This window comes from Condylura cristata, unplaced genomic scaffold (genome assembly GCF_000260355.1).
Source record: "Condylura cristata isolate star-nosed mole 26May11 unplaced genomic scaffold, ConCri1.0 scaffold00024, whole genome shotgun sequence".
Lineage (NCBI taxonomy): Eukaryota > Metazoa > Chordata > Mammalia > Eulipotyphla > Talpidae > Condylura > Condylura cristata.
This window is the reverse complement of record NW_004567125.1, coordinates 16,558,350-16,584,466: the sequence shown is the minus strand read 5'-3', so window position 1 is coordinate 16,584,466 and position 26,117 is coordinate 16,558,350. Positions and strand designations below refer to the sequence as shown.

Here is a 26,117-nt window from a genome sequence, read left to right as displayed (position 1 = left end):
TTGTGTAAATAAAGGCTGGTGCCCACTGGTCTCCATCCCAGCACTAGCTTTTACTCCCTCCCCTTTGCAGACTCTGGCCCATCTCCTCTTTTTCTTTTTTGAACATTGTATAAATAGCCCTGTAACTTGCCAAAGAGCAGAATGGTGGTCTTTCAGACATGAGTCTGCTGCCCTCCTCATTTGTTGACAAATAAAACCACTTTCCTTCTCTTCAAACTCTGTTTCCTCTTATTGGCTGAGGGAAGCTGAGACCTGCATTCAGTAACACTATTACAATAACTTCTGCACTTGTTTCTATTCTCTCCCATTTAACAGTAAAATTTTCACCCAGAGGACTCTGAATTCAGACTTTCTTTTTTTTTTGTTTAATTCTTTTATTATTCAAATAGATTTTAAACTAAAAATATTGAATATTTTACTTCCTGTGCTCTAATTACTTGAGAAGTAAAATTGTATTGCAGCATTATTTATGTTTCAGGTATGCATAACTAAAAATCAATGTGTATGTATTATATTAAATTCACCATAAAAAACAATCATTTTCTTAGATTTTTAATTTAACTTATGCCACATCCCTGCCCTCCATTGATTCCCCGTTTATTTTTTGAGCCTTTTAATATGTTATACATATTTTATACCCAGTTACATTTTATTCTGTGTACATATTTATAAAGCAAAAAAAAAAGAAAGAAAGAAAATGCAATACATACTAATGAAACAGTGAATTTGAGCAATGATGAGTTCTATAAAAATTAGATATTTAAAGGACACACACACAAACCCTGTTAGTATGCAAATGTTAAGAGTTTAGACATAGAAGTGGAGAAGAGAGCTGTGGCAAAAATTCCTAAATTTCTCAGCAAAATCAAAACTTCTAATCATAGTCTTCTTGATTCTATGTTCTTGAAAAGGCAAAGTGTTTATCTTTTTCCTCCTTTCTATTTCTTACTTACAAGATGTTTCTTTGTGGCTTCTATTTAACCTTTTAAGGCTGTCCTTGATTTCTCTATGACAGGACAAACAATGACGAAATATGGGGAAAAAATAGGAAAGCTGTTATAGATAATGCAGCAGTCTATCATTAAAAGCAGTAAGTAAATTATTGTAATTTTTTTTTCTTTTGGAAATAAGGTTGTTTATGAAATTCTATGGGTCAAATGAGGGCAAAAGAGGAGCTAGAACAACATCCTCCAGAAACCCCAACTATGGAGGAAGAAGAAATAACAAATTTAAGGGGGCAGTAGTAGAGATCTGTGTGGGATGATGGAAAGTACCGGGACAGAAGAAAGAGTTTGAACCAATGCAAACAGGAGAGAATCATAACAGCGAGTTTCAAAAATACAACTAGTCGAATATTACTAAAGTATGAAGAGGGAGCCAGGAAAAAGTAAGAATGAGATAGATGAGGGCCAGATCACGAGGTGGTTTTGAATGTATTGAACTTGACGTTATCCAAAAGGTGACAGGATGCCTTTGAAAGGAATTCGAGTCTGAGTTTGCCATGCCAGACTTGCGGCATGTATGTAGTGGCAGGGCGTGTGCTCAGTTCTCTCATCATCTTTTTTCTAGATCTCAGCATTTGCCTAAGTAGAGACAGAGAACTTGCTCTACAGCTCTCTGGACTCCTCTCAGATTGATCAAGCAACCAAACTGACCTTAGTGTAGTAAGAGAAAAGGACAAATTTAATGTCACATGTATGGAGGACTTACATGGGTGTAGATTTTTTTTTTAATTGAAGGAACATTGGTTTACATCACTTGTGTCATTCAGAGGTACAGATTCACACCTCTTAAGATGTATATTACCCCACCACACTCACCACCAAGGCCCCCAAACTCTTCCATCTACAGTTCATTGGGTTCTCCCCCTTTTGCTCTTTATTTTCCTCTCCTCCTTGTTAGAGTTTAAATTTTGCAGTGAGATTTCTAGGATTTATTTTTGGTTTAGTTTTGTTAGACACTTTTTTTTTTTAAAGATTTATTTATTTATGCATACAGAACTGGGGTACAGGCCAGAGGCTCAGGGGCGGTGAGAGGCTTCACCAGAGACAGAGTGGGGAGCAGAACAGGCAGATCAACGAAGTACACTGCTGAGGGGAGCAGCGGGCGGGTCAGGAGAGGTCTGCCACACCATGTGGTCACCTCCGGGGCAGGCGGGAATCGAACTCATGCGGAAGTGGCTTTAGCTTCTCAGTGCAGTGCTTTAACCCGCTGCGCCACCAGGGAGGGCCATATCCAAGCATATTTTTGATCTGTCTGATGGAGGACATGCCAATCAGATTTGCCTTATATATTTAGAAGCTATGATTTTGGGTATGATTATTATTTCCTAGAGATAAGCTGGGAAAGGTTCAGCAGGGTCTTCCCAGTCTTCATGCTTTTATACTCAGAACACCATTTTGAAGAGTCCAGAGCCTGGAGGCCTCTTCTCTATGATGGGTTTTTATCTCTGAAGTCCTTGCTTTCTCACACACAGATTATATCTGCCACAGTGACAATGACCCCTTGCTTTCTATTATGCATAAATTACTCTGCTGGATGTTAAAAATTTATCATATGTCTGTGATGACAAATAATTTATTACTCTAATATGCTTATTTTAATGTGACTTTTCCCCAATTGGCAATAACCTGCCTTTCTCAAAAGTACAGAGCCAAGATCTTACTTCATGGGGGTGGGGTAAGCAGCTGGCTAAAACATTCTTCCTGTTGGACTGTTGGTTTTTTCTGGGTTAACTATCAAACTAGACTTTGAAAATAGAGTTTTCTTTCCCCTATTCTTCAGTGACTATTTTTTTTAGTTGACAGAGGGGAGATATCTGAAACTAAGAAAGGGGACAGGGGCTTGGGGCTTTAAGGAGAGAGGAGGGAGACCCACACTAAGGGGAGGGTCACTCAAATACCAAAGACCAGCCACTCTGTAATGAAAGTTTGCCTCCTAGATAGTCTCTCCAATACAAATGTTATCTCTGGTAAAAAGCCTGATTATGAATAAGACCTTCAATTTTATCCTTCTAGGTAATTAAGGGAATGGCATAAGTTTCTGATGAGTCTGCAGGGCCTGGAATGACCTTACCTCAAATGTATCTACATGCAAAAGTGATAAACCTTGAGAAGTCTGTTCTGGATATCTTGGAAGGCTTATCCTCTACTAGGCTAGCCATTATGAAGTATCATTTATGTAGTTACAGTTATCTCAAATCCATGATCTTCACCTTTCTTATTTATAAGGCACACTGTCCCGTTATTAGCTTGCAACTCACTGGTCTCCAGGTATTTACCCACAGGCCAAGCATTGTGAATTTACTTTTTCTCTACAGGCTTATCTGACCTTTGTTACCTCACCCATGCAAACTGAAAGTTTGAATTCTAAAGTTTGAGTTCAGTTTAATAAAGAGAAATTTATTTAAGTAGTTTTTCAGAGCCAAACTGAGGATACTGGCCTGGGAGAGCAATGTCAGATTTCTCTAAGTGACTGGTTCCCAGCCTCAGAATTTTTGGCTTCAGTTTTTTAGGTAATTTATATGCCCAGAAAAAGTATATGTTTTCTTTTATCAAAAAATTTATCTAGTTAATTTCTAACATTTCCTGTGAACTACAAGAGTTTGGTTTTTAACAAGTTTGGTTAATGGATAAAGAAGAAACACTGTTCATAACTTTAAAGGAACTAATTTTTCCAGAACTGTGTGTACTGGGGAAAGTGTAAGGACCAAAGTTTATTTAGTTCTCATGAGTACCCCTATAAATGCGAACATGCAGTCTGGTGATTATCTCATGCTTCTTCTTCCTGCAACTCACAAACATCACAGGGACTTGGTCTGTGGACTTTTCAAATATTTTCTTTGTTTTCTCTTTAGGTTTCTTCACAGAAAAGGAGCCATTATTCTGCTGACTCCAGCCCTGTCAGGGCACAAGTGAACAGTTTCCATGAGAGCAAATGTAAAATTTTCCTTTATTGATCCACACCCTTGACTGTTTTGATGAAGTACATTCCAACAGAGAGCACAAAACTCACTAGTCACAGTCCTCCTTGGCACGTAACAATAAATATTGTTATATAACATACAAACTCAGTGTTCTGAGCACAGGGAGTGGTAATGACACAAACCACAAAGTAGTGCTACGGAGGAAGCAGGAAAACTAATTTGCAGTTGAAGCTAAAATTCATATATAAAATCTCTCATTTCCTCTTGTCTCCATGAAGTTCGCCAACAAGGTTCTTGTAGGTTAAGTTAGGAGATCTTTAAAATCTCTTGAACTCTCAAAGTAGTGAGTAGGTAAAGGCAGTACTGATTATTTTTCAGGAAAGACAAGGAAAAGATCTTAAGCTGGAAGACTCTGACTGAAAACTATGTTCACCTGGCTCACCCAAGGTTTACAAGTCTTAAATTAGCTGCTAAAGATGAAAAAACAGAAAAAAAATCAACAGATTAGTTCACTATCACTGTTAAGTCTTTCTAAAAAAATCAAAAAACCTGTTTGCATTGGACCTGCACATTTCTTTGTAGAAGAAAATATTAATACCTATATTAATTGCTCATTATACTTGCCAGTAAAATGATTGATATGCAAACTATCTGCTTACTCATTTATTTACCAGCCAAGTCCCTGAAAGTATCTAGGATTTGATGCTAAAGGATTTCAGTAATTTACATAAGAGTCAGTTTGCAATGTGAGTCAGTCCTTTAGCAGATACAAAACTCATTAAATGATTAGCAAGGTAATTCAACAAAAGTTCTGTGAAGAATTCATGCTTCAAATATCTGAAGATGACATTTTCTTTTGGAAGGAAGTGTGAGTAATAAACAGTGGCATTAAGGCTCTATTTATACTTAAAAAATAAAAATAAAAAAAGATAGTAAAGCTTTACCTTCTGACATCTACACACAAGACAATGGAATGAGCCTGGTCACTGCAGTTCGATATAAAATGTAAACTTTAAATATGTGCATGGGAATTTTGGCTATACTTCCTTGTAGCTTTAAATATTTTTTAAGCACTCAACAGACAATTGGACTAGGAAGTTTGGTATAGCCCAACTATGGAACACTATTCAGTGAGAAAGATGAAATGCAGTAATTTTCAGAAAGATGGAGGATAATTATGTATAGTAAAACAACAATAAAGTTGCTTTTATCAGAATGATAAAAACAAATACTGGATTTAAAAAATTTATTATTTATTTTTATTTTTTTTAATATAGTTTATTTTTACATCATTTTGTACATTTTTTTTTATCTCAATTGTAATCCCCGTGGTTTTCCCATCACCGAGTCACCCATGTGCCATCACCATAGTCCCGTGCACTTAACAAATACTGGATTTTACATAGCAGATGGCTTGATTAAAGTAAACTACTTACAAAAACTAGTGGACATTACTAAATAACATGAGGATTCTGAGGTTAAGAGAATGGGGGAGGGCAAGAAAGGGGGACAGAAAGGGATCAGAAGGAGAGAGGAATGTGGGAGCTATGGTGATGACAGGTGGGGGATAAAATGCACCACAATATAAATATATACATAAATAGAAAAAAAGAGTGAGGGGAGGGAAAAAATGCATTGATTTATTACATAACCATTTTGTTGTGAGTGACCAACTTCATGTCCCCACCTGCATGGTGTGCTTTCATTGCCGTTTAATAGACAAAAGACACCACATTGTTTTAATTTGATTTTTCCATGTTAAGAGTGTTGAATATTTTAGTGTATCTTAATTCTATTTCTTAGTGCTAAAATATGTCCAAATACTTTTTCACTAAAGTTGATAATTGAGTTTACTTGTGGAAATAAAGTACACTTTTCCCCCTAGAAAGCATGTAGGATTGTTAGGTTGGGTGGGGGAGGTTCATTCTAGGTAGAATAAACAGAAGAAAAAATTTAAGCTATTATTCATTTTGTTTCCATTTTGTTTCCCTTAAAAGTCATATTATGACACTGTATCTGAATAGATCTCTGTTGATTACTAAACTCAGTAATAGGAGAAAAGGGCATAATAAGGCAAATGGTTGAAAATACAGATGAGACTGGACTAGCTTAGAATGAGTCTTATATTTTGACTAAGGTGTTTGGAATTTACAATATAAAGGAAGAGCAGTTATAACACCCTGAATATGCCAGCTTAGCGAAAAGGTGATTTTGAGTTGAAGTCAACTGAGAAAAAGCAGAAACAAGAAAAATTCTCTTTTTCCCTAAAAGCAGGCCATAAATCGCCAAAGGTGTTCCTCCTCCCTCTGCCAGGATTTTTCCCTTGAGACAACATCAATCCCCATTAGCTCCAAAAAGGCATAGAGGAACTACATAATAAAATGTTAAATAGCCTTTATCATAGCTCATGAAAGCCTAAAGTCACATTCTTCTGTGCGATCATTTCTCTGTAAATTTATTATTCTTTGTTGAAGATGCTATATAAACTTGAACTCTAAGCTACATTGGGAAGTTGTTTATTTTCCCCTGGGTATTTTCACACAATTATACATTTTAAATACAAAAATCTAAAGAACAAAAACAAAAGACATTCAAATTGGAATAAGAGTAGTAAAGCTATCTTTATTTTTAGACATGATGGTCATTGCTGGAAGTACTGTGTAATATACATGAAAGTTACTAGACCAAATAATTGCATTTCTATAGATTTGTAATAAACAACAGGAAATTAAGATCTTTTAAAGTATTATTTATAATAACATCAAAAAATAGGAAATTTTTAGGATAAATCTAAGAAGGTTAAGATACATATACTAGAAACTACAAAATCCTGCTGAAAGAAATTAAAGAATAGCTAAAAATAAGGAGAGATATATTATGTATTGGAATAGTCAACATTGTGGCGATGTCAATTTTCTCCATGAGAAAACATCCTTTAACAAGTTGATTAAGCTTTGTTCAACTTAAAATCTGTGATCCAGGCCCTCCCTGGTGGCACAGTGGGTTAAAAGCACAGCACTAAAGCTAAAGCCACTTCTGCATGAGTTCGATTCCCGCCTGTCCCGGAGGTGACCACATGGCACTGGCAGACCTCTCCTGAACCGCCCGCTGCTCCTCTCAGCAGTGTACTTTGTCCATCTGCCTGTTCTGCTCCCCACTCTGTTCCTGGTGAAGCCTCTCACCGCCCCTGTGCCTCTGGCCTGTACCCCAGTGGTGTATGCACAAATAAATAAATCTTTAAAAAAATTAAAAAAAAAAAATCTGTGATCCCATTCAGCCTTCCATCTTTCTATTTGAAGCATTTCTAAACTTGCAAATTTAGCATGCAAAATGTCTTTTAGTTAGTGTCAGAAAAGGAGAAGCAGAGTATTTTTCATTTTAGCTAAACTTTGAGTCAAATGGATCAGGATTCATTTGTACATCTGCAGGAAGGAAGAGAGGAGATTTACCCTGATAAAGTCTTATCTCATTAAATTTCTACGTTGAACTCTTAGACCCAAGGGATTTTCTTATTAATAAAATATAAGGAAAGCAGCCAGAAGAAACATTGGAAATGAAAGAATTTTCAGCAAATTGTGAAAGGGTTGGGGTCTCTGAGATTTACTGACAGCTCTTGTTCTGGTTGTCTTTATTGTTCTGTCCCATTGGGTCAAGATGGCGTTTCGGGCCCCCTCCCATTTTCCCGGTCCCATCAGACGGAACTGGTATGGACTGCAAGGACCAAAGTAGACCTCCAGGCCCAGCTGGGGGTCAGTCAGGAAGAGCCATGGTATGTTAGGCTTGGCCCCTATGTAGGAGCCCAGCTCATCCATGTACGAGATATAATCTGTCTGCAAAGTCTGGCTTTGTCCAAACCTGGGGAAAGAAAAGAATATATTGGAATGAGTTTCACAGTTGCAAAAAGTATTCCAGTCTAGTCCTCTAATGATTTTAGAGGTTTTGAATGTTGAAGAAAATAATCAACCCCAGCCTATATGAGGGAAACCTACAGTATTCCTGGACCTACTTTCATTATAGATGGCTTCGCTTAAAGTCACAATTTCCAAGAACCTATTGAATTTATGTGAGAATTTGCTATATCCTTATTTTCTATCTCAAAAAAAAATATTGAGTCAGTTATTTCAGTAATATAACAACTCCTCTCTTTTTTGTACATTATTGAATTTATCATGAGTTCATTTTTTTCCTCTCCTCCCTAATCTCTATTTACGTTTGATGTCACTTTGTTCTTTTGCCTCTGATGATGTGGTTCTAGAATCTCAAGTGAACTGTAGTTTATAACACATGTTTGTTCTTTCTGTAACATTGCTTAGCATCTGTCCCAATGTCAGATTTTTGTAAAAATATGTTTAAAATTGGGCTTATATATGGTTCTACTTTTGTTGCAATTCCTAATATAAATTGACTCATACTTTTAGTTGGAGTGTGAGTCCCTTTGCACTTAGGAAAATTAAAGAGAAGACTTACTGCCTACTGAAGCAATAATATTGATGTTGAGACCTCTATTTTTCCTCTTCTTTATTCTTGTTCACCTCCAATCTAAATAGTAGTAAGTGGAGAGTGCTGCTTGCATTGTAGTCCATAGAGTGCCCACTTCACAAAGCTGAGCTATGAATGAAGGAGGTGCAGGCGAGGTTTTGTTGAGTCTCAGGAATTTGAATCTTCTCTACTCTAGACCATTAGCAAGTGATTACCTTGGAGTAATCAATGAATGGTGTGCTAGAAGCTTGAGAAGAAGGAAATTTCCTATGTAGTTCCTTATTTATCCACATGTGATCCATATCTAAGTATCCTTTCAACAGGTTTTGAAAAATAAGTTGCAAAGGATTTACTTTCATTAAGTAATGAACACGAAAAAATACATTTAAATATCTGATATCTAGCCACCAAAATGACCTTCTACAAATTCCATTATGATATAGTTAAAAACATTTTTGAATGAATTAGGTGGTTTCTTAGTAGAAAATACAAAGGTAGGTGAATTCTTTCTTCATTTGGCTTTCTGATCACAGCACTGATACTTCTTAGTTTCTAGCTAGTTTACTTGCTACAGACTTGTGTCAGATGAGAAAGAAACTCTTGGGGAAAGCTTGGAAATTGTTTTGAAGCTCAGCACCATGGACATTTTGAATGAGATAATTTTTTGTTTAGGTACATTGCCCTCTACATTTAGGATGTTTAACAGCATCTCCAGTTTCTACTCATTAGAAGTGCTCTCCAGACTGCCAAATGCCCCTGAGAGGCAAAATCTTTTCCATTTGAGAACCTGGGCACTATTGTCAGACAGGAGAAATGCAAATAACATGAATTTTCCATCTAATACTGCTTGATTATAGCACAGTTCTAAAACTGTGAACTTTGACTACTGACAATATTATAGAATATATTAGTGTTTTCCTACATAAAAGGCAAATGTCAGGATTTGTTTCACTAGAAAGTATGATCTCTTACCACTTGAGTTTCTTTCCCATTTTCTCATCGATGTCCTCTATCATTTCAGTTTTACTTGGCAAGACACATAAATCTGGAAAGGAAATGAGAGAAATGTTGAAAGAGACAAAGAAGTCAGAAATGTATAATGACACATGATGAATTTCTTTCAGTGCTTGTAGACTATACCCCTAAAAGACATAGTTCCTTTTGTATCAAGAAGAGATATCTTTCATATCTGTAGTGAAATAATAATTCACAGAAACAAAGACCTGAGAAGTTAATGAATCCATTTCAGGAAAAGCAAAGCTAGGCATCAGCATTGTGATAGTGGAGAAGTCTGGAGCTTCAAACTGTACAATGTCATTCTCTCATTCTATGGAAGTTCTAGTAGGTGTTTAATAAATATTTGCTGAATCAAATAATTGATATCCTTTATTTCAAGTAAATTTCATGAGTTAATTCAATGTCCCTTTAAAACCTTAGGTACTTGGCATGGTGTGCCTTCAAGAGAAAAAAATACAATAGGCATATTTTTGCAGGGAGTCAGTCTTATAAAGGTTTATTACAAGCTTTATTTAAGTAGTGCTCCTTCCACGTACCTTTGAAATAGATGTCTATCTGTTCTCAGCATATTTTGAAAATATATAAACTCTATAATTGTAGCATTTTCTTCATACTTATTATCTAGTTCCATGGACAATATGTTAGGAAAGGCATTGGCCAAGAATGCAATTCCTTGACTAAAACAATGTTTTAACACAACAATTGGAGTGAATTAAGTACTATTTGGGATATTGCCCTTCTCACAGTAATCCTCATATTCTTGATTTCTGCACATAAGCATATTTGTAGCTCCTGGAAACTACGGTGTCTAGGGTAGAGGACTGGGGAGTAGACTGTGGGTAGAATAAGAGTGGCCAGACATTGATATTCTAACATGACACAAATGATTGTGGTACCCAAACACATCAGGGTTCTGAACTTCCACAATACACTTGAAGTTGCAGTGACACACTGCTGTCTCTCTCTTTTTTTATTATTTTTTTAAAGATTTATTTATTCATACAGAACTGGGGTACAGGCCAGAGATGCGGAGGGTGAGAGGCTTCATCAGGAACAGAGTGGGGAGCAGAACAGGCAGATGGACGAAGTACACTGCTGAGGGGAGCAGTGGGCAGGTCAGGAGAGGTCTGCCAGTGCCATGTGGTCACCTCCGGGGCAGGCGGGGATTGAACTCATGCGGAAGTGGCTTTAGTTTCTTAGTGCTGTGCTTTAACCCGCTGCGCCACCAGGGAGGGCCCTGCTGTCTCTCTCTTGCTTAAAGCCTTGCAAAAAGTTCTTTAAGACAGATTGTGAGGCCCTCCATGTTCTGATCCCTTTTTCCATGTCTTGTCTTTCCTGCCTCCCTGTTTTGTTTTGTTTCTCTTACACCAAAATATTTTTGGCTCCTCATACATCTTTTTGTTTTTTCTTATGCTGCCAACTCCCGTCCCCAGAAAACCCTAAAGCTGCTCCTATTGTGACATTCCTTGCCTTATTTTAAGTTATATGATATCAAGGAGCATGTCTGTTTTGTTCCCTTATACCTATAGTACCTAGCACAGTGCTTGCAATAGTGTTCAATAAGTGATTGTTGATTAAATAAATGGAAGAAATAATGGCCCACCTACTTGCAAATACTTTAGCAGCCCAGCGGGCCTGCATGTCCGTGGTGGGAATGGCAGCCCCCAGGGACTGGACAAGGCCAATCACTGCCATGGTTGACTTCTCCAGGAAAGGAGGGAAGATGCCTTTAAACAAGGTGACCTCGTTGTTTCTGCTTTTGATGATGGAGTCATCAAGGAAGGGGTAGGCATAACCATAGCCTGTTGCAAAAATTACACAATCGATGGCCTCAAATACAGTCCCATCTTCAAACACAGCTGAGGTGGCTGTGAACTCCTTCACGTTAGGCTTGATGAACACCTTGCCACACAGGATCCGGGATGGAAGTTCATCATTGAACACAGGCTCTTTGCGCAGAGGACTGTGAAGCAAAAGACAAGAAAACAAAGAGACTAGAAGTAAGAGACAATGGGCCTTGCTGCCAAGTACTTCCTTTCCAAGAAATATTTATAGAATAGTCAAAATTGAGTAGTTAAACATCAACATGAGGGCCATGATGTCTTTTCTTTGGAGCAATGCCTTGCTAAGGCCTGTGACAATCCTTAGGAACTCCTGCCTGACTGGCCTTTGTGGCCCCATGTAATTTAAAGATAGGTACATAGACAGTTTGGAAATTCACCAGCTTGACGAGAATAAAACTAATTCCTAGACATATTAAAATGATTTAGAGAGTTGTCTCTGGAGACAGATGGTCCAAGTACAATATAGTTCCATTTCTTATTAGCAGCTATTCCCCTGTGTTGGCTTTTTTATATGGAAAGTGGGGGTGATGATAGCATCTGCCATATAAGGCCTTGTGAGAGTTAGATGAGCAGTGATCTATAAAGCACTTAAAACAAATGCAAATACAAGTATCATTATTATCTGTGACCTATTATACTTGAAAGTCTCATCTTACACGAAGAACTCTGTTTTGCTGTTGTGGGATGTTTTATTTCCATGTTTGCTTTCCTTTTATCAGCCATGGTCATAGTAGAAAGCATCTTTGATTCTGCCTATCCATTGCCAAAATTCTAGGAATGAAATTTTTTGTTGGATGACATTCTTTGTTTTGATGTGAGTTTCACTCGGGGATTCTGGAATTTCCTTCAAATAATAAATAACTATAAATCTTAGAATTATCTATGTTTCCACACTGTTCACCAATTTCTATAATTCTGTAACCTCTTGTTTTTCTTTTCTTTTCTTTTTTTTTTTTTACCTTATTAGGTAGACAGAAACTTGTTCACATTGAAGCTTTTTTTGTCCTTGCCTTCCTCACTCTCCCAAAGGAGAAGTAAGAGGGTGTCAACAATACCTTAGAGTAATTAGAACCCTTTCTTTCTTGGGAGGGAGTTTAATTTTTAGAATGAATGGATTTCCAAACCTATTTTTTTTAATTGTCTAAAAGGCAAAGCCAAAATATAGCTTGAAATTATTCCTACAAGACAAAAGTCTTAAGCAGCTCAGGGCTTGGAAATGCCACATTTAACATATTTTGTAAAATTTAAACAATTTTACATGTATGAATGAACACTTTTTCTTTTAATACTATAGCAATGTGCTAGACTAAGGAAAATAAACGTGGAGTGAGGGTTTGGGTTTCAAACCTGGCACTTGTTCTAGTTATGTTTCCTCTTACTTTGTCTTAACCTGTTTCTTGAAAAATAAAGCATTTTTGCTAGCATAGACCAAAAGGTGATATTTCTTAGTGAATCCTTTATTTTATTATCCATTTAACTGTTATCTTTTTTCTACCAATATAGTGGTTATTCTGGCCCAGAATGCCTTTCTGATTAATAAGTGTTAAATTCTGTCTCTACAGAGTAGTACATAAACAAGTCTTATTAATTTTACGGGCTATATCAGTTCTGTGAATCTTCATTGCCTGACATGTTCCCTGCCTCCTGAGTGTTTTGCAAAAAAAAAAAAAAAAAAAAGAATTAACCCTCCATGTAGAAAAAATGTGCACATTTGTTCTGAGGCTTCCTATTTGCTGAGGCATATCATTAACATTACTTTGTTGGTTGTTCCTTGGAGGTATATTAGAAAATCTGAGACTAATGAGAACCAATATTACTATGGTTATATAGTTTACAAAGTAATTCTTATAGAGTTTGCTTTCTATCTTAATGAACACCACAGCAGTCTTGCAGAGTAGGTATTATTATTTCTACCCTCATTTATTCATTAGTGTGGAGAAGAGATTTCTCAAAGCCACACTTTGAGAACTCAAATTTCTACGGTCCAGCTTATAGCTACCATGAATGAATCCAAAAGCGAGGGTGCTCTGCTTGCCTGATTCATCACCGTTTTGTATTCTTCCGTAATCCTTTCCCACTTGACTAACTTTAACAATGTTTTCACCCCAAGCTTGGTCTCTGAGTCTGTTGTATTATATATTCATTTCTTTAACACCACCAGCCTCAATAGGACAACTAAAGTTAGATTGAGAGAGAAAGAATTCAACTTAAGCCAGTGTCCTACTTCTTTGAATGATAGAATATGGATTGTAGTAGTACCCATTTAGAGGCATTAGGCCATAGTTCTCATGCTTAAACCATGTGTTCATCTTCTTGACATATAACCAGTCAGAGATAAACGAAGGAAGGGCAGTCCGCAGAAAGGTTGCAAAGCGGGTAACATGCACCATGTCCCAAGGATAGCCATCATCCCAAACCCGGCTCATGACCCAGGAACCACTTCTGGTGCTGATAATGACCTAGTGGGGAGAGGAAACATGGATGTCAAGATCATTCTGGAAGAAATAAGCAAATATGATGCAATTTTATGGATATCTCCATATATTTCTTTCAGTATCCCTACACTTTTTTTTTTTAAAGATTTATTTATTGATGCATACAGAACTGGGGTACAAGCCAGAGGCACAGGGGTGGTGAGAGGATTCACCAGAGACAGAGTGGGAAGCAGAACAGGTAGATCGACCAAGTACACTGCTGAGGGGAGCAGCAGGCAGGTCAGGAGAGGTCTGCTGCGCCATATGGGTCACCTCCGGGCAGGGGATCAACTCACACTGAAGTGGCTGTGGCCAGTTTGCAGTAATACATCCTAATCCAATGTACCAGCAGGGAGGGCCCAACCCTACACTTTTTTAAAGAGATGAGTAAGATGTATAGTCCATGATTAAAACTATTATATAGGCAGAACTACATTCTCATTCCATTCCAGAGAGCTAGTACATAAATGTAAGAATAAGAATGCATGATGTCTGTAGCTGAGAGTAAGTGGGAAGGATGCCAAGGATTTAATTCTGTTCTCTGTCTCTGGTTTTCTTTGTTCAGTCCTTTCTGTATGTCCACTCAGCATCTCTGCTGTGGACACTCCAAGCCATGGTAGTTGCCTCTACCCTGAGACAAGCTCAGTTGTTTTTCTATTTTACCACCTTTGTGGTAACTCAAGGGAACTTTACTTTTAAAGAATAGTTAAACTTTATTTACATTCACTCACTTAAATAAATTCATGTATTTAATCAGCCAACTATAGATCAGAGACATTCTGAGGGGAAGAGGAGGGAAAGGACCAGGACAGGGGTGAGAAGAGCACAAGGACTGTGGTGATGGTGCAGGTACAAAAAGGAAGAATGATATAATGCATATATTTTAAGAAATTTTAAAAACAGAAAAATTAATGTATTGAGCACACATTTCCTTAAAAATGTGTTAAGCTTCTTTAGGGTTTACTGGTCATGTATTACTCAGCTTGGAGCCTTCTGATCCTTCCTTGATGTCATCCAATCTGTCAGGTTCTCTTTTCACAGTGCTGTCACTGTCACACCAATGTCACTGCAGTCTTATCACCTCCCTTTGATAATGTCTGTGTGTATCTGCCAGCCCACTGCTTGAAATTAGGAAATGGTATGATTTATTTCTGAACATACTAAAAAAATCTAATATCTGTTTAGTGCCAGTTGTTGAATGGATAAGCAATAAAACAAAAACAAAAACCCAAATCGTGTGTGTTTTTCAAAACTTTGGATGGTAAGCACAGTGCCCTTTATTGATAGATAATAAGAATACTGTTAAATCATCTTACACTTGTTAGGAATATAAATTAGTATAAAAATTACAGAAAATAGTGTGGAAGTTCCTCAAAAATTAAGAATAGAAAAAAAACCCCAACATATGAGCCAGAAAAATATACTGCTGAATATTTATCCAAAAAGCTCAAAATCACTAATTTAAAGAAATACACATACTCCCATGTTCATTACAGCACTATTCAAAATGGCTACGGGTTGGAAATAAACTAAGTATTATATTTGTGAAAAATGATGGAGAAAGAACCGTTGTATTATGTCATTCATATGTGGAAGGTAAAGTAACAAAACGAATGAATGGAACAAATTCCTATACTACAAAAAAAAAATTAATTATGGTGGTTATCAAAAGGAAAAGGGGGAAAGAGAAAGGGTAAATTGGACAGGATCAGGAGTGTGGTGTTGGATGGAGATTATGCTTTTGGTATATACAAATGTTGATAGATATAAGTCTGTGTAACCTGAAACCTAGATAAAGTTATAAACCAATGTTATTTCAATTTCTACAAAAGGAATAGTTTGTACAGGCAAATCGTTTGATCAGAGCTTAATATTAAAACAAAAAATGCACTCTTGGTTGTACACACGCACACATTTTCCTCGGATCGCAGCAGCACACACTTCCTCACCAGCATAGGCAATAGTAGCTTGCTTCATGGGGAGAATGTCTTATGTTATCCTTGATCTACTGGGCATGTGCACCAGGTGTTTCTCTTGTGGTGGAACCTGATGAACACCATTCTCAGTGCCTGAGAAGTTGCTTTAGCAGCATACCTGTACTCTCAGTTTGTTTCTCATGATATTTTAGGTCACATACCTGTGCAGCCAGACGACTAATTTCAACAGCAATGTCAGATCCTGAGTTTCCCAAGCCAATCACGAGGACCCTCTTCTCCTTGAAGGTTTCTGGGCCTTTATAGTCCCGGCTGTGGAAGTAATGACCTTGAAACTTGTCTAGGCCTAAGTGGAACATGGGGAGTGACTTGAACTGATTTGCAAGAGAAACAATGAAAACTCATAATTCTAAAAATGTTCTTAGTCTCACTTTTTAAAAAAAGATTCCTCATTGAAATATATTTATTATTTTAGTGTTTTTTGGGCACTAAACTCCCAAATAATTACTTTTAGTGCCCTAAAATAACCCAAGATATGGTCATTTGTGTTTCAATAATAATAATAAATAATAGTAGTAATAACTGCGGGTGAGCTAAAAGATTTGCATGCTTTAACCTTTTAATTCTCTGCTTGGTAGGTACTAATGTTTCTATTTTTAAAAAGGAAATTGAGACAAAGTAGTTAAGTTATTGTCTAAGTTCATACAGTAAGAATTTAGTAGAATAGAAGTTGAGCTTAGGTGTTCAAAGTCCATACTCAAAATTCCCAAATATTCATCTTCTTAACATTAATGGCTTTAGTTTTATATTCTTCTTGAATCTCTACTCTTTAAGATCTTCATTGGATCTTTACTTACAGGTCCTTGACTTTTAGAATAAAGGTTTGGAGGTCAATTATTGCTATGCCATATTATCAGACTTAAAAGTATTGTTTTTGAAATCTTTGGATCCTTAAGAAAAAATATGTCCAAGCCATGGAAAGATCCTTTTTACCCTGTATGTATGTATGTAATCCCTGAGATTATTATATATTTCCCAAACTTACCAGGAAAGGAATCAGTTGGCAGATTGGGGTATACGTGGTGTCCTGAACAAATCATGACAGCATCGAAAATAGAGGATTCCTGTTTTCCATCCTTTTCTGAAACAACTTCCCATTGGCCAGTGACTGAGAAATTTGGGCATTTCTTTACATTAGTAACCAGGGTCTTAAAAAAAAAAAAAAGGCGGGGGGAGGTTCTTTTTAATTCCATTGCTTTTTTTTTTCTAGTAGCATTTCTAGGGAGGAAATAATGGTTATGAGATTTCCTAGTCACTGAGAAATATTTGGGAGATATTAAAGTAGGCATCACAGTGCATCTTCAGTGAATTTTCAAATATTAAAAGGAAAATGGCTCACTGGGAGTATATTACTCTTGGACATCCAATTAGTAGGCCTGGGCTAGATACCACTGAATAGTCCTATGCTTACTGTCACCCTCTATTGACAATTGTGCCTTTTTCCTTCTCTGACCTCAATGGACAACTCAATAAATATAGGATTGTCTCAGGATCCAACCTTAGTGTCTTCTTTTCTCCAATAGATTCTCTTCCTTGCAAATACTAGACACTTTCATAATGTGAATATTATGTAAATATATGTAAAATCATGTAAATACTATTGCAGTTTTTTTTGCTGATTATTTTTCTTATTAGATATATGTGCTGTGCATTTCACAGTAATGAGTTGAGGTTAAGAGTTCCAAAAAATACAAAGTACTGCTATTATTAACAGAAATATCGCTGCTGTGCCATAATTCCTGAGACTTGTAGTCTGAAGAAATGCAGTAGGTAAAAGATGAAGTCAATGACTTCTCAATTGTTCATTCAAGTTGTTGCTTTCTTCAAAATGTGGCATTCTACTAAATCCACAACTCATTAACATTGAACCCACAGAAGTCTAAATATGGACTAGAGGATTTTGGATTGTATCTAAAATATGAGTATGAGAATGGATAGCACACCACGGCATATAGCTGTCTCCACATTACAAAATGATTAAAAAATCTGAGACTAGTGGAGAACACCTTCAGAGCAGAAAACCACGCATGAATTCTTTATAATCTGAACCAACATCTGATTGGTGAGGTGTCGAAATATTTGGCTCTAATTTCAATAGAGCACTGTAAGCTTGCTTCCCCTCTAACCCATACATATATTGGTATCAACAGCACCATCATGAGGTCCTTACCTCAAATTGTATGTATCTTAAAAGATTCTTCTTCTGTGCAAATGTCTTTATGTATTCCTGGAGCTTGCTGTGGTGCATGTAGTTGGGGAAATCATCAGGGTAGGGGAAATCTGGAAAGCACATCATCTCCTTGGAAGAATTGGTGAATACAGACTGGTAAATGCTGGCTCTGCCTTCTTCAGCTTGGTCCTAGGAAGAATAACAAAACTTAAAAAGGAAGCAAAGTTTGGTGTTCTAACAGTTTTCAGTGAGGCCTGGAAAGCAAGCCTGGTGTGAGCAGCCGGCTCAGAGCCATTGTACTTAGTCCTCTTACTATAAATACTTATTTAGCTCTGTGTTTATAGTACTGTAGCATTTTCTTTCTTTACCCAATCATAGCAAAGGTTTGAACCCATAACCCTGCTTGAAAAAACAAAACACAAGAGCCTGATGGAGGCTTTTACCTTAAATACAGTAAAACCTTACTTAACATCCTCGATAAATTCTTAGAAACTGAGACTTGAAGCAAAACACATTTAACAAAACCTATTTGACCATAGGTTGATTGATTAAAAACAGGAGTTAAATTCTTACAGCATATTTCTGACCACAAAAACCTTACCAAACTTCTAAATAAAGACCCACAACACATCCAGTATTCATTAATCATTAGCATTCACTTATTCATTCATTTCCCAGCCCACTTAATCCCACTTTTCTAACAGCTTAGGCCACTAGCAGGTTCACCCATGGAGAAAACACCTCTCTCTCTCTGAGGTCTCACCCTCATACTGGTGCCACTTGTGAAAATTGGAACTCACCAATGAGCCTCACATGCATATCTTTGGGATGTGGGAGGAAACTGGTGTCCCTAAGGAGACCTATGCGACATAAGAAGAATGTACAAACTCAGACAGGGGCCCAGACAGGAACCTTTAGAACGTGTTGAAGGAAATGATGTTGATGATTTAAATGGTTTTATTTATGTTGGCTTTATGGAGTTCAGAGAGCTTTTCACCAGCAACAGAATGCTCTACTGAAGTGGTTTTTCAACTTTGGCATCATCAAAAATCATCCTTCAGATCATAGATTCCTGAGCCTTACATCCAGAAATTCTGACACAATGTGTCTGGGGGCGAGGCCTGAGAAGTGGCATTTCCAACAAGTTCCACAGGAGGCTCATGCTGCTGGCCCAGGAACCACACTTTGAGATCCACCACTTTATTGATTGTAAATGAATCCTGTGCTTGAGGAGTTTCTCGACTCCCCAGTTAGTGGTATATACCACCAGGGAAACACAGGAAACAAGTCTCAGCACTTGTATTTAATCTTGGCCCTTCATTGTCAAGGCATTGTGTCACCAAAAAGGAGCTTCTTTCTGAGAAGTGGCTGGAGGCTAAATTAAAAATAAACATTTCCTCTCTGTTGAAAGGACATTGATAAAAGTTCATACAATGTGCTGTCTTGAAAGCACATTTAAAAGCTGGCAGCTTCTGCTCTCCCAAATCCTGAAGGAACACTCATGAAATGAAGGAACAGGACATGACATGTTGCTACTGTATTTAAGACATCTATCTCCCTCCAGCCCCAACTGACCTTTGGAAGATGAGACAGAGTGCAACTCTACAAAGGGTTGCATCTCTGGGGGAGTGGGAGAGCGACAGGGAACCGGGAGTCTGCCTGAGGCTTCAGTGTGGAAAAGAAAACTCTTCATTGCTAGGTTTCTTTAAAAAAGCAAAGTTCAGGATTATAACATTTAAAGCCTCACTTTGAAATTTCTGCTAGGGTCAGAATAAGTGACGGCTTAGCTTGGCAGGTTGTTCAAGTTTGAGTCTCTTCCATTCACCCCTAGTGATTTCCTTTCTTGATGGTTATGAGGAGAGTCAGGTAACAGGTCTCTCAGCTGCTCATTGAAGGGAAGGAGGGTGGAGCTGAGGGTTGGAAACTGGTTAAAAAATGCTAAGACTGCTCTGGGGAGCAGAGGTGATAAGACCTTGGATTACTTCCATCGTTAATGAATCTCTGCTCTTTTGCCCCTTAACTCTGGCCAATCATAACATGAACAGGGAAGAGTATGTGCCCTACAGCTCTTTGGAAAGTTCCCCAAAAGGCTGTCCTCAAATAAAGGAAAACAAGATATATTATATAACAAAAAACTAGTGCTCCAGCAAGCTTGAGTTTTCATTATTTCAACATGTGGGGGTGGTTTGAGCTAGTAAGGAGGAAATTAAGCTCAGATTCTGCCTCTGGCTGAGAAACTTGCCTGAAACCCAGAGATCCAAGCAACTGTGGGCATATAATCACCATCTGTTTTGGCTTTTAACTGTGTCCATCTCTAATCTTCCTGACTAGAACATAAGCAACTTGAGGGCAAGGTCAGAGGCTAATTCAACATTGTTGGGCATGCATGTTAGCAGTGAGTCTTGATCTTCATATTCCATCTCTGCTGCTCAGTCCCACTTCTGCTTCTCCAAATATCTTCAAGGTCCAACATAAAAGTTGTCTCTTTGTCTTGCCTTCATTTTTTTGCCAACTGGAAGTTACCTTTGCTTCCACCAAGCTCTGATTATCTTTACTGCTAATCACTTATTCACTAATATTATAGTTGTTCTAATACTTATCTTTTCCCTGCTTTAAAAGTGCTGGCTGTCTCCTGGATTTCTTATCTACAGGTACAGTTAACATAGTACCCTATATATAATGTGCTCACGTATGTATGTGTTGAATGAATAAATGAATGACTGAATTAAACGAAAGTCCAGAAATTTCTGATTCCATATTTCCCCTTTTGTGATCAAAATAATACTGTACTGCTGTACAATGCATTATTACAGCCAGCACTGAAATCCTTTGAGGACATGTGCCCTTAGATTGTCATATATGAAGCTTAAAACTTGCTTACATTCAGCCCGCTAGGGATTGAAACACATTTGTTTTTCATTTTGTAGGAAAAGCATGAAGTAAAAAGTTAGAATGGTTAGGTTTCTCTCTTCCAGAATACCTTCTGCCTAACAGGACTTGCAAGATGAAAACTTATATAACACATTTTTCAAATGTGCATTATATAAAGCACATTTTCTTAGAAAAGAAAGTGTGGAGGGGCTAACGTTTTGAACATTTATGTGTGTTTACATCCCTACATGGCCTTTGGATATAATTCAGCTTACATACAGTGAGCTTATGGAAAAGAGGCCTTTGCTTTTGTGATAACTCAGTCTGCCTGCACCAACGTCTATTCATCCCCCTTCCTTTTACGAACTGTCTGAACTGGCTACACTGGTTAACTGACAGATCCCTGGATCCGCCAGATCCCTTGATTCTCTGTGCCTCTCCCAGTGTCCCCTGCGTAGAAATCTCTCCTGCCTGGTACTGGCACACTGTTAGTGGCTGCAGGGTATGGGTGCCGCTCACAGACAGCAGTGGGAACCACTCTGAAGTTATGTCAAGTAGTGATTCTCTACCTTCTTGTCCAAGTACATCCTGTCTTAGCCAAGTGCTGCTGCAGGAAGTTTCCCTTGCTTATTCTCCTGCTTATTCCCTAGTGGAAAATAGAGATTATCTTGTATCTCTGCACTACTTGCAGGACTATCTGACCTAATTAAAAAAAAAAATCTCTTTAGATGCTACAAATGTATTCTAAGTTAGCACTGCATACTTCATTGAAGTAACCTTAAATCAGGCTTTGTCGTAACTAAGACCAGGACAGATTAAGGTTACAAGACAAATGATTGGCTATCATGTCCTCGATTCAAATACATACTATCTACATCCAGTGAAAGTGGCTATAAAATTAGGACAGAAAGGCAAGAAGTTCCCCAAACCCGACATTTGAAATTTTAAAATTGTTTTTGTGGTGAATGTTTCCTGATTATTTATCTCTCAAACAATGAATGTGAATGGAAGAGAATAATTTTTTCTCTGTATATGGTGCTGCCAGGATATTCAATAACCCCGCACAACACACATAATCACCATTTATAATCACTTCTAATATCTGTCCAATCAATGTGAGTAAATTATAGACTCTAGAATCATAACTGTTTGAATTGGAAAACATATTAGAGTGGCTTAATTTCCCCAACCCTTGCATTTGACATATGAGCTTTGGGTAGCCCAGAAAGAAAAATGTAACTTGTGTAAAATTCTATGTGCCCAAAAAACCTGAGTGCAGTCTAGGGATTAGGACTTCTGATCCTGCCTACGCTTTTTCCATGTCCGTGTCTGTAGGATTTAAGGATAATAGTTATATGGGGAGACGATGGTGCAGATTTTCACTAATTAGATGTTTGTACTCCTTGTAACCTGGAGAGCTATCATAGCCTGGCATGTAGATGACAGGGTGTGATGAGCAGGCGATATCCTTTTGGGGTACAAACCTTTCAGATATGACATAGTTTTGAGTAAATGGATATTAGTTGACAGAGGAAATATGAGTTTACTTTCCTTTTTTGGACCTACCTCTCACATCTGAAGGAGAATTGGTCAGATTTGATTTACTATGGAACTTACCACCATTCAGTTGCATCTCACTCACCGAGAATTTCCACAGGCCTCCGACGTCATTGCTCCTTTCATAGCAGGTGGGCTCCAGCCCCTCTTCCAGACAGCTCCTGATGGACGCCAAGCCACTGACACCAGCCCCGATGATGGCCACTCTCTTCCCCATGGCTACCTGTAGGAGAGTCTGGGGAGAACTTCTTCAGAAAGTTCCCTGAATACTTGGGATTTTCAGTAGAAATAACCAGTTGAGGCTTAGGTATCAGGATCTTCACCTTAATGCAAGAAGACATAGACACATGTTAGTAGCTATGCTAGTTATTTCTATCACTTCTGTTCAAGTAAGTTACTACATCTGGTTTCTTCTGATTATGCTATTATTCTAGATGCTAAAGTAGCAGTAATAAATCTAGAGTGGGAAGGACCTTGAAGATCATTAATCCAATGCTCTCTATCATAAAGGAGGCTATTATCACTCCAGTATTAGAAATTGCTTCTTCAAGGGCTCAGAGCAAACTAGAAAGTGTCAACATTAGAACTCAAGTCTTCTGCAGAAAGCCATTATATGAAATCACCCCCACTCACTTTGAATATTTGGCTCTAAGGGTCTTACTCTTAATCAATCACGTTCCCAAGGAACCAGAAGTTCTCCAAATGTAGAGGAGAATGGCTTTTAATAGTCTTTGATATAAAAATTAGGGAGAGGGGAGGAGTTATAATTCTTAAAGTAAAAATACCTTTTTTTTTTTTTTGGTTTTGTTTTGCATTTTTCATGTTGTAGAACCCTGGTAAAACCTGGAAAAGAAAGACTGAATGTGGTAAGGATAAGTGAACAGGGGAGGGGCTGGGGGAACAGAGGGGGAAAAAAGGAGTGGGAAAGGGCAAGAATTGGCTCTCTGGTCCTGGTTTTCAGAAAATAAAACAGTAACTGATATAGTCATTGAAGCTGTAAGGTGAGACTCCTGAGAGATTAAAGGAACAGTGATTCTTTTATTTATTTTTGCTTTAGAACTATAGACTATATAAACAAAAGCTATGCACCTGGGCCACAGTGAAAGGTTTTGTTGTGCCAACAGTGAATAAAAATAGCTCATTTTTGTAAAAAACTTAGCAGTTTCCTGATTTGAGTAGCTGATAAATTTTGAGGTGATCAGTTTGTAGAACTAGTTGTTAGGGTCTGAGAACTCGATTACTGTGAAAGACAGAGCATCATGCAAGAATGCAATTCTCAAAGTAGAGTTTATTGGGCTGGCTAGCCAGGGTCAAGCCGTTCCCTGCCGAACACGCAGGATTCAGGCAAGACCTCGACCAAAGGAAAGTCAGGGAATATATTGGCCTTGTTGGCCGTTACATACGTCAGAGCCCGCACAAATTTAACTTAGCAAATGGATTCAAAGATTAACAGACATCACAGCCTGGGTCACAGTTCAACCACCCAGTGACAGGTTTCCAGGTATAGATGTCCCATTTCCTGGTGCCTCAGATCCAATCAGCCTGGGCCACACCATTCCCATTAGCCAATCAATTTTAAATGTACATTGTCCCTCTTCAACCTATCCTGCATTCCGGGGGGTGGGGGGTGGGTGCTTGCTTGGGTTAGTCTAGTTTTGCTCAGTCCTGTGTTACTTCCTCCATTCCTTCACAGTAAACTCAAAGGACAGAATGTGAAGACAATGATATTTGTCTCTGGTTTCCTCCAAATTCTATACTCATCTTTCCTGCTTCTAGATACCACCATCTGTCCCTTTCTTCACCTTCCTGAGTGTTTGCCAAATGTCAGGCACTATAGTAATCCCTGGGGGTCTGAAGATGAAAAGACAATGCTTTTCACTGGTGGATAGAGTCTAACGGGGAAAGAGAAATGACCAGTGTCATCATGGGAGTATATATAGTTCAAGGCAGTACCAGCACGCAGGCAGGAACATCTGAGTCTCTCTGGAGAAGCGTGAGTGGAAATGAGAAGAGACATGAGTCTCCAAAGAAGAATAGATACTTTCCAGGTAGACAGTGAACAAGGCACAACTATCAGGTGGAGAGAAAAATATATTGAGTTACATAGAGAAGAAAACATGATTGAGTCAACTACGATTAGTTCAGTTTTGTTGAATCGTAAGGTGACAGGAGTAACAGAAGATGCATTAGACATTCAGGACACAGATTATTGAAGTGTCACATTCAAGAATTTGGATGCCATTCTCTAGGTTATGGTTCTTCCTTCAAGAATTTTGAACCAGGAATCAACACGATCAGAAAAGATTCACCAGGAAGCTGGAGTGGACAGTGACTTCAGTTGAGGATACCAATCCCAGGAGGTTAGGTTATTTTAATTGTCTGTACCAAAGATGCTGAAGACCTAAATTTGACACAAGCTAAGCACCCTCTATTGTCAGACATATTCCGGATAGAGGGGAAATGCCCTGAAAAATCAGAATTTCCATGCTAACTCATTTTATGACCCCCCTTTTTCTGTATAATCAAAATATTCCAAGCAAACATAAGTTTTCTACTCGACTGCTTCAGTCTCATAAGGTGCTGCCTGTCTCAGGTGACCAAGCACTGCCTCAGGATGGGAAAATCCTCTTGGAATCAAAAATATTACAACTGGCTGATTAATAAAAACAATTGTAACAAAATTAATATTGTAAGACAAGGCAGTGCCCAGATGAGAACCCAAATCCCATTTCTCTACTATCACATATAATCCTTCTAAAGAAGTGCTTAACTTTTCTATTGTTCAGTTTGCAAATAAGGAACTTCACCTAAATCCTCTATTCAGCTTTTTTTTTTTTCTATTCAGCTTTGAGTAACCTTACAGTATCTCTTTGTGATTGACTTGCAAAAGAATCATTCCCCCTAGCCCACAACCTTGCTCTATCCTTTACATCTCTACCCTAATCCTTGACTTTACCCTCTAAGATGTCTTAGTAAAAAATCAGGGTCAATATGACCCCAAACTGCTCTCAGAAAAAAGATTGTCATCTCAGCCCCATTTACATGTTCATTGCTTGCCTAAAGTGTATAAAATAAACTTCTGCTGAAGGCAGAATGGGAAGATTTGCACCCAACTCTGACTCCCGTGTCTTCCTCCTGCCTGCTCCCTTTTCCCCCCTTTTCCTCTTTTAGGAATCTCTGCTCACCGACACCGCTCCCACCTTGAAACCCTGCCTGTTCTACCCCCCAATAATCCGTGAGCAGGGAACAAAGAGTCTCTGACATAAATTAGAACAGTGTCAGGGATTGGAAGATGGACATGAGAAATATTTTGGAAGTAGATGTTTGGGGATTATAGATTGGATGTCTCAAAGGAGATTCTTCCCTTTTTAAGCATTGATGTCACTGAGTGCATATCATTCAGTGGTTAATACAGGAAGCAGAGACCATTCTATTTCATAATGCAAGGAATATGATAGCGGGATTTAGGCCTACACTTACAAGGGGCGGTAGGGCTGCAAGTGCAGACTCCAAGGTCTGCCACACCTTTGTAAAGTGACACGACTAGAACTACCATTATAGTGGGCAGTGAACTACAGCAGCCACCCAAGATGTTCTTGAAGAGTGGGGCCTGGAATTTGTGTGATGTAAACACACTGGTTGGCATATGTTTTCAGATGCAGAGTTGAAGAAACCCGGCTTCTGCTTCCCTTTTGCCTTTTAAACCTGGATGGGTATCTCACAGGCAAAATATAAATTGTAACCAAGATCTAACTGCAAGAGAATGGAAAATTTGGCCTTCTACTC

The 26,117-nt window shown here is 38.1% G+C and overlaps 1 protein-coding gene across 1 annotated transcript; it reads right to left on the bottom strand.

Moving 5' to 3' along the window:
- Positions 1 to 7,437: 7,437 nt before the first annotated feature.
- On the bottom strand, positions 7,438 to 22,548 carry LOC101618294 (putative dimethylaniline monooxygenase [N-oxide-forming] 6). The gene is made up of 8 exons (XM_004688119.1): positions 22,417 to 22,548; positions 17,904 to 18,092; positions 16,719 to 16,881; positions 15,877 to 16,019; positions 13,525 to 13,724; positions 11,029 to 11,384; positions 9,377 to 9,449; positions 7,438 to 7,780 (listed from the first exon to the last, which is right to left on the bottom strand). Exons 1-8 carry the CDS (start codon positions 22,546 to 22,548, stop codon positions 7,438 to 7,440), a joined length of 1,599 nt encoding a protein of 532 aa, XP_004688176.1.
- Between the last annotated feature and the right edge of the window lie 3,569 nt (positions 22,549 to 26,117).

What these genes read in the sequence shown, in the direction of transcription:
- LOC101618294 (XM_004688119.1), bottom strand. Translation starts at nt 22,548, where the DNA reads ATGGGGAAGAGAGTGGCCATCATCGGGGCTGGTGTCAGTGGCTTGGCG. An exon ending in GCCAACTGATTCCTTTCCTG is followed by an intron (nt 16,020 to 16,718) that starts GTAAGTTTGGGA and finishes TGTTCCACTTAG; the next exon opens with GCCTAGACAAGTTTCAAGGT. An exon ending in GGCCTAATGCCTCTAAATGG is followed by an intron (nt 11,385 to 13,524) that starts GTACTACTACAA and finishes TTTGCTTCACAG; the next exon opens with TCCTCTGCGCAAAGAGCCTG.